The sequence below is a fragment of the Parus major genome, linkage group LGE22 (assembly GCF_001522545.3).
Source record: "Parus major isolate Abel linkage group LGE22, Parus_major1.1, whole genome shotgun sequence".
Taxonomy (NCBI): Eukaryota; Metazoa; Chordata; class Aves; order Passeriformes; family Paridae; genus Parus; species Parus major.
Window position 1 is genome coordinate 465,659 of NC_031798.1, and position 8,800 is coordinate 474,458.

Sequence of the window (8,800 nt, forward strand, 5' to 3'; positions counted from 1 at the left end):
CATCCCTCCCTCCCTCCCTCTGGGAGCCATGGCAGCATCGTTTGAGGAGAGGGTGGGAGTGTTCCAGTGAGTCCCATCCAGGAGGGTTTGGGGAGCAGTCCCTGGTTAATTCAGAGCCTTTTGGGGGGACTCCCCCAGGCACATTTCCCATCCTGGAGGACTTGGGGTGTTCCTGTGCCCATGGCATGTTTCATCCCAAACGCCACAGTCTGGCTGAGGGCATCACTCCAGTGGGAAATCCAACTGGTTCTTCTTTTTTTTTTTTTCCCCAGAATCCCCTGGGAAAAAGAAATCTCCCAGATTTGCCTGGTTTGTAGAGATTTGTTGCAGAAATGCCCCTGGGCTGGGCCAGAGCTGGATGGGGCCTGGGAATTCTCCCCCTGTGAATCACTTCTGAGGGATGGAAGCATCCTAATTGTGCCTTATCCCATTGTCCAAGTGACTGGAAAAGTCACAAGAAATCCAATGGGGAGAGCTCTCGGGCAGCCTGTTCCTGGGAGCACCTTCATCCCTAAGAAATTAGGTTAGAAAAGCCTCAAGTGCTGAGAGCTGGGAATTCCTGAAGCAATTTCTGAGTGCAGATATGAGCACAGACTGTGGCTGCCCCAGCTCTGGAAGTGTCCAAGGGCTTGGGACACCCTGGGATAGTGGAAGGTGTCCCTGCACATGGCAGGGTCCTTTCCCACCCAAAGCAGTCTGTGATTCAGGGGAGTGCAGGGAGGGCCAGGTGCTCCAGACAGGGATGGCAGGTCCAAACCTTTACACTATCCAAATAAAGAGCAGGCAGGCACCTCCCATGAGGAATTTAGGACATTTTAGGCATCTGAGTGTCACCTGAAGGAGTCCAGGGAGCACAGTTTCAGTGTAAGGTGAAGAATCAAATTCCTGGTTCTTATTCCTGTCAAATTCCTCACAACATTCCCTGTCCTTGGCACTGCTGAGGCCCCCGGAATCCTGGGGTTTGAGTACCTCACAACAAGAGCCCCTGAGGGGCTGCAGGGAGTCCAGAGATGGCAGTGGAGCTGGGGAAGGGCTGGAGTATGAGGGAAGGGTTTGGAGAACTCCTGAGGGACCTGGGGGGGCTGAGCCTGGAGAAGAGGAGGTTCTGAGGGGACCTTCTCCCTTTCCACAACTCCTGCACAGAAGGGGGCAGCTAGGTGGGATTCAGGATCCATTCCCAGGGAGCAAGGGAAAAATGCCTTTAAGCTCCACCAGAGGAGGTTTAAGTTGAATATTTGGAAAAATTTCTGTGGAAAGGGTTCTCCAGCTGCCCAGGGAGTCCCTGGAAATGTCCAAAACTGTGTGTATGTGACACTTGGGGTCATTAGTGACCACAGTGGTGGGGGGTTGATGGTTGGGACTGATGACCTCTAAGGGCTTTTCCAAGGGATTCCATGATTCCAACCTGCTCTGAGCTGATTAAGGCATTTCACTGCTGTGTCTCCCTTAGAAGGAGCTATCAGCCCTTCCCTAATTTGCAGCCACCTGGTGCAGGGCTTAAGGAGCTGGAGAATTCTTGGGCTGAACTCGTCAGAGAGAGCAGGGATCGTTTGTGCCTCACCCCAGGAGTGGGTTTGGATGCCAGCAGGGATTTCTGCCCTGCCAGTCCCTCAGCACCACTTTGGGTTGGACAGACTCTGCACAGCCCAAATCCCCACAGGAGCCTCCAGAGCTCCAGGAAGGAGCTGGGTGTCATTGGGAGGGAAAGGAGCTGATCTGGGATTCTCCTGTGGGATGCAAATGAGCCCCATAATGAGGGAGGCACTGTCTGCTCCATGACCGGGCATGGCCCAGCTGCTCTCTCTTAACTGCACATCTCAGAGTTCTCCAGAGATAAGAGGAGCTCCCCAGAGATAAGAGGCAGTTGCACCTCCCCCGACCTTTGGCTATCAGCCTATTCTTGGTCAGGACCATTTGGGGCACAATTTTGACCTTTTGGTCAAAGCAGAGTTTGGCAAAAATGCTTTGGGTGAAGGGGGAAAGGAAGAGATCCCATAATCATGGAATAGAATATTCCTTCTTTATGCAGGAATTCCTCCCTGTGAAAGTGGTGAGGGCCTGGAATAGATTTCCCTGTGGCTTCCCCATCCCTGGAAGTGTCCAAGGCCAGGTTGGACGGGGCTTGGAGCAGCCTGGGACAGTGGGAGGTGTCCCTGCCCATGGCAGGGGTGCAATGGGTGTCTGTGAGCACAGAGAGGAAAAAGCTCCAGGAAGAACTTGGACATTTCCAGTGTCTAAAGGGACTCCAGGGGAGCTGGAGAGGAACTTGGGATAAGGGATGGAGGGAGAGGACAAGGTGGAATGGCTTCCCACTACCAGAGGACAGGGATAGGTGGGATATTGGGAAGGAATTCCTCCCTGTGAGGGTGGTGAGGCTCTGGAATGGATTTCCCTGTGGCTGCCTCATCCCTGGAAGTATCCAAGGTTGGACAGGGCTCGGAGTGGAAGGTGTCCCTGCCCATGACAAAGGTGGCACTGGATGATACTAAAGGTCCCTCCTAACCCATTCTGTGATGATGAATATCCTGAGTTGGAAGACACCCACAGGGATCATCAAATCCAACTCCTTGGTCCTGCCCACAACACCCCAAAATTCCCACCATGTAGCCAGGAGTGTTTTGTTTTGTTTTGTACTAAGCAGCCAGAAATCACTTTGAGGACAAAGTTCTGGTTTGAGATAATTTTGTGGAGAATAAACATTCCCCTCTTTTCATGGCTCCCATTCCAGCAATGCCATTCCCTGAGTTGTTCTCCAGCAGAGGCTCCTCAGACCCTTCTCTCCCTGGAATTTCATTATCACAGCTTTCCTTTCATCTCTCGTTAACCAGGAAGATGTTGTAATCCTAAATTCTCAAATCCACACCAAAGTAGGAATATTTTCCTGGGAATCTCAGGCTGGCTGAGTGAAATCAATCCCTCCCTGTGCCCCAGTTGAACCCCCCTGGGTTTGGATAGGGGTGGATATGGACAGAGATACCTACTTGCTCCGGAAGGTGTCCATGGTGCTCAGGACCTTTGCCAGCTCCGACTCCAGGTTTTCCTGCTCATAGTTGAGCGCCTTCATCTCCTGGTTCATTTTGCTCATGTACTGCTCATAGATGGCCTTGATGTCCGAGTCAGAGTGGGAATTGTCCTGGTCCTTCAGGAAGTTCCACCTGGTCGTCAGGATCTTGTTCTGCTGCTCCAAGCTCTGGACCTACGGGAGAGGTTTCAGAGGTATCAGTGATGCTGAGAGCCATAATCAAAGCATGGCAGGGCAGGAGGTGTTGGAGACCTTCAGAGGAGCTGCTACAATCAACAGATATCCAGGGAAGAATGAGAAATCCCTTCAAAATTAGGTCTGAGGATGGAGGGTTATGGAATCATGGAATGGTTTGGATTGGAAGGGACTTTAAAGATCAGCCAGGTGCACCCCCTGGCATGGGCAGGGTCACGTCCCTCTTTTAGGGGACTTTCAGGAGTTTTACAAGTTACCCACTAATTCATTTCTCAATGGAACACGGTGACCTCAAAATAAACACAGTGACAAGTGGAATAAACACGGTGACATTGGAATAAACATGTTCACATTGGGATAAACACAGTGACATCAGGATAAAGGAGTCACTGACAGTAAGAATGGTCAGTTCTGTCCCCTTTGCATGTGACTCCTGGGAACACCTCCAGGATCACCAGATCCAGGTGTTGAGTCCAACACGGTGAAACCCACGCTGTGTATCCACCCCAGGTCACACAAGGATGTCCAGGGTCAGCAAAGGGCAGATTTCCTACCCCAGAGAGCACAAAGTGAGGGAACCCTCTGGACTGTGAGGAATTACAGCATGGAGACGTTCAGGGAATGAATCAGGTTTATTCCAGAGCAGCTCAGACAAAGCTCTGGAGAACATCCCAGATAATTACAGACTCCAGGTGAGCATCCTGTGCTGGCTCTGAGAGGACAACGCTGCCCTTCCACCACCCGCCTTTGAGGAACCTGCTCCTCTTTCCCAATATTCCCAATCTCACCAGTAATGCTCCAAGTTTAACAGTTCTCGTCTTCAAAGCTCTTGGCCAACTCCAATTAATTAGCTAATTGCTACCTCTGGGAGCAACCCCAGTCACGTTTTGGCTGGAGATGCCAGAGTTGCCTCTGAGTTTCTGCTGTTGCGTCCTGAGATGACTCAGGGCCAATGCCGTGCCTGGAGCACTGGGGGCACTGGGGGCACTGGGGGCACTGGGGGCACTGGGGGCAGGAGTCATCAGACCACCAGCCTTGGCCTGGGGTCCAAAGGAGAGGCAGAATTCCAGCTGGCGACTCAGATGTGGCACCATCTTTCTCCAAATCCTTCTTGTCTGAACAGAGGGAGCAGCCAAGCAAAGCAAAACCATTCCAGTGCCTCATCCTTCCTTTCTTGAATGGGAATGGATTGTGCTGGCTGTTGTTCCAAGTCCATCTTTGACCTTTAATTAATTCCTGACCTCCTTCCTCATCCTCAGCTGCTCCTTTTAATCCCCTCTCACATTCCTGTTTGCAAACCAACACTGGGCTGAACTGTTCCATCTTGGCTTCCAGCATCTGCTTGGAACTGGATGATCTTTAAGGTCTCTCCCTCCTGAGACCGTTCCACAATTCCATGACTCCTGCAAAGTCCTCCTCGGTGGAAATCCTCCCTTGCAGAGCCTTTCAGCAGGAACTTCGCAGAGGGATCACCCAGATTTGGCCCCATTCCCTGGAATTTCATGCCTGAACACAGAAATAGCCAAAGTTTGGTCCTCACAGGCCTATCCCCTCTGGGCTCTTGGGATAAAGGCAGGGCCTCAGACAGGGGCTCCAGGGCTTGGCTTTTCTCTGTCTTCTTTTCCATCTGGAGAATAAATGCCAGCATATCTGGAACAGCTGGAAAACCACCAGCACCAAACTCCTGTAGCTGTGTGGTCAATTATCCCTGGAATCCCCTGCTGGGGATTGAGATCACCTGAATCCCTGATGAAAAAGCCAAGCTCTCTTTAACAAGGAAGTGTCCTTCCCTTCCTCTGGAATGAGGGCCTGGGGCAAGTGCCTGAAGTTGCCACTTGATGCAGCTCTTGAAGCCTTCAAAAGAGCTCAGGAGCTGCAGTCAGAGACCTCAGCCCAGGGGCTGTTTGTGTCCCTGAGTCCCCAGCCCAGGGGGTGTCCCTGTGGACCAGGAGGTTGTTGGGTTGGGTTTGCTGGGAAACCTGGAATTCTCAGTTCTTCCCTCCCTGGTGTCAGGGCCTGGCTCAGGCACAGGGGGTTTTGTCCCTTTCCCCTACTCCTATCCCTGCTCTGAGGGGCCCAGCAAACCCCAGCCTCTCCACCTGGACAGTCCCAGTTCCAGCCTCCACTGTGTGGGTGTTTCCCACATCAGGTGTTCTCCAAATTCCCAATGCCACGATCTTGGAAAGGCTCATAGGAGGAGGCTGTGCCCATCCATAAGAGCCAGGGCTCTGCTGGCACTGCCAGGTGTGTGACTCGTCACTACTGTCCCCTTGGAGACACCCATTGGAAATGTTCCCATGAACTTCTCCTTCCAGTGTGAATTCAAGTCCTCAGAGAGTTAAAATTAATCAATCCCAGGCTGCTGGAGGCTGGCAGGGACAGCTGCATGAAGCAATCCCAGAGATTACATCTGTTTATGGAGCAGGGCTCTGCAGGAACCTGCCTGCCTGGGAGTTGTTTTCCTTGGAGAAACTTCTGTTTCTCCTGTCTCTGCAGAGATGAAAGCAACACTTTCTTGGCCCCTCTCCGCAGAAGCTCAGAGGCAGTGGGTGGGGGGTCCCCCTGGCCCTCTGTGCTGCCAAGGTGGAGGTGGGGATGAATTTCCAGGGAAGAGTTTCCAGCTCTCTTTAACGCTGGAATTGGAGCTGTCACCATAATCGGCGTCACTGCCTGTGGCTGCTTGGTCACTCCTGTCCATGGTCACTCCCGCCCGTGGTCACTCCCGCCCGTGGTCACTCCTCCTGTCCATGGTCACTCCTCCTGTCCATGGTCACTCCTCCTGTCCACGGTCACTCCTCCTGTCCATGGTGCCCCAGGAGCTCCCCGGGTGACGGGCACAGCCCCCGCACGCGTCTCCCCCAGGGATGCTCCCTAACCCTCGCTCGACAGAGAGCTCGGAAGGAATAACTAATTGGGTAATTAGCAGGATGTTCCCAGCCTCGCTGGGGGTGGCTGCAGGCCCCGGGGGGTCCCCGAAAGCCCGGGCAGTGCCTGCGCCCCCTGCCCACCCCCAGCCAGGAGCTGTCCCTACCTTCTCGATCAGGGTCACGAACTGGTTGTTGAGCACTTTGATGTCCTCCTTCTCCTGCTGCCGCACGGCCTGGAAGTCGGTGTCGATGTCCAGGCGCACGGGGCCCGGGAGCCTGCCGTCCCCGGAGAAGGGCGAGCGGGGCAGGCAGCGGAGGCTGCCCGGGGAGCCGCGGCCGTCGCTGGCGCCGCCGTCGGGGCTGCGGCGCTCCGGGGACGGGCTCGGGGCGGCTCTGCCGCGGCTCATCCTCCCCGACACCTCACCGGAGCACAGGGAGCCGCTGGAGAAGGCAGAGCTGGGGTTGGTCATGCCCGGGCTGCGGCTCCGGGAGGGAAAGGCAGAGGGAGGAAAGGGCTGGAGGTTTGTGGCTGCTGCCGCCTCCGAGAGAGGGAGAGCAGTGGAGCTGGGCCGGTGCAATTCCCGTCTCCTGGGCTCGTGGGCTGGTAATGAATTCCAAGCACCTGTTCTGCGATGTTCATTAAACGGAGGAGGGTGGAACCCTTGATGGAAATCCAGATCAACCTGTTGGTTTTTGTTTTGNGGTCACTCCTCCCGTCCATGGTCACTCCTCCCGTCCATGGTCACTCCTCCCGTCCATGGTCACTCCTCCCCGCCCATGGTCACTCCTCCCCGCCCATGGTCACTCCTCCTGTCCATGGTCACTCCTCCTGTCCATGGTCACTCCTGTCCATGGTGCCTCCTGTCCATGGTCACTCCCGCCCATGGTGCCTCCTGCCCATGGTCACTCCTCCTGCCCATGGTCACTCCTCCTGCCCATGGTCACTCCTGTCCATGGTGCCCCAGGAGCTCCCCGGGTGACGGGCACAGCCCCCGCACGCGTCTCCCCCAGGGATGCTCCCTAACCCTCGCTCGACAGAGAGCTCGGAAGGAATAACTAATTGGGTAATTAGCAGGATGTTCCCAGCCTCGCTGGGGGTGGCTGCAGGCCCCGGGGGGTCCCCGAAAGCCCGGGCAGTGCCTGCGCCCCCTGCCCACCCCCAGCCAGGAGCTGTCCCTACCTTCTCGATCAGGGTCACGAACTGGTTGTTGAGCACTTTGATGTCCTCCTTCTCCTGCTGCCGCACGGCCTGGAAGTCGGTGTCGATGTCCAGGCGCACGGGGCCCGGGAGCCTGCCGTCCCCGGAGAAGGGCGAGCGGGGCAGGCAGCGGAGGCTGCCCGGGGAGCCGCGGCCGTCGCTGGCGCCGCCGTCGGGGCTGCGGCGCTCCGGGGACGGGCTCGGGGCGGCTCTGCCGCGGCTCATCCTCCCCGACACCTCACCGGAGCACAGGGAGCCGCTGGAGAAGGCAGAGCTGGGGTTGGTCATGCCCGGGCTGCGGCTCCGGGAGGGAAAGGCAGAGGGAGGAAAGGGCTGGAGGTTTGTGGCTGCTGCCGCCTCCGAGAGAGGGAGAGCAGTGGAGCTGGGCCGGTGCAATTCCCGTCTCCTGGGCTCGTGGGCTGGTAATGAATTCCAAGCACCTGTTCTGCGATGTTCATTAAACGGAGGAGGGTGGAACCCTTGATGGAAATCCAGATCAACCTGTTGGTTTTTGTTTTGGTTTTTTTTTTTTTTTTCACTCCTCTGTCTGTTCCCTCCTTTCTTCAAGAGCTTGTTTGTGTGAGGAGGACTCAGGCCCTCGCAGCAAAACCAAATTCTCCCAGGTAATTCCGGGCCTCAGCAGCTGCTTCCCTCATCCTTAAAAGGTGAGGAAAGGAATTGGAGGTGCTGGGCTTGGGCAGGATTGCTCCAGGCACAGCGCTGTACAGGGACTTGGCACACAGAGCAGCCCCTGGCTGCTTTCCAGCCCAAATTTGCAGGAAGGAACAGTGATACTTCTTTTTTTTTTTTTTTCTTTTTTTTTTAATACAGGAGGGTTTAAAACCATAAATAGTCTGAATTGGCTAAAGAAGAAGCTGGAAAATGTATCCTAAGCTTGGTGTGGCTGGAGCTGTTCCTGCTCTGTCACCATGGGCACAACATGGAAGGGTCTAATTCTCACATGTTTTAAAGAGGATAGGTCTGTTTTTAGGGATGTTAGCTCCAGTTTATGGATGATAGGTCTAGTTTCATGGAGGATAAATGTGTTTTTAGAAATGATAGATCTGGTTTTAGGGAAGATAGGTCTGGTTTAGGGACCCCTGAGAGTGGGCTCCAAGAGTGCTGAGGTTAATCACTCATCTGCTCTGGCAGCACCAGAGACCCTCAAAACCTCTGGACCCCGAGGTGGATCTCAGGTGCCCAAGTCCATCTTTGACTGTCCCATTCCCCAAAAGCCCTATAAAAGCTGAAGATACCAAAACTCTCTGAATTTCAATGAATTCTGGTGTCCCACCCTTAAACCTCTGTTAGGTACAAACCCACCCTAGACATGGTTTCATGCTTTGGCTCCGTTTCTCCTGTGCAGCTTGGGAAAGAAGAACTCTTATCTGTGCCTTGTTTTGTGGCATCCTTGGGAAGGGGGATGGTCTTCTCTGGCCATCCCAATTTCCATTTTGTGAGAAAGCTGCTGCTTTGCTGCTCTGGTTCTGCTCCACACTGGAATTCCCCTGCCAAAGG

The 8,800-nt window shown here is 54.6% G+C and overlaps 1 protein-coding gene across 1 annotated transcript in view; it reads right to left on the bottom strand.

The window, feature by feature from the left end:
* LOC107215680 (keratin, type II cytoskeletal 80) overlaps window positions 1-6,755 on the bottom strand; it is a 17,808-nt gene extending 11,053 nt beyond the window's left edge. The window contains exons 1-2 of the mRNA XM_019009155.2: window positions 6,249-6,755; window positions 2,982-3,196 (exon numbers count right to left, since the gene is read on the bottom strand). Of these exons, the coding sequence (XP_018864700.1) occupies window positions 2,982-3,196; window positions 6,249-6,554 (521 nt within the window). The 5' untranslated portion in view covers window positions 6,555-6,755. The remainder of the gene's footprint in view (window positions 1-2,981; window positions 3,197-6,248) is intronic.
* Between the last annotated feature and the right edge of the window lie 2,045 nt (window positions 6,756-8,800).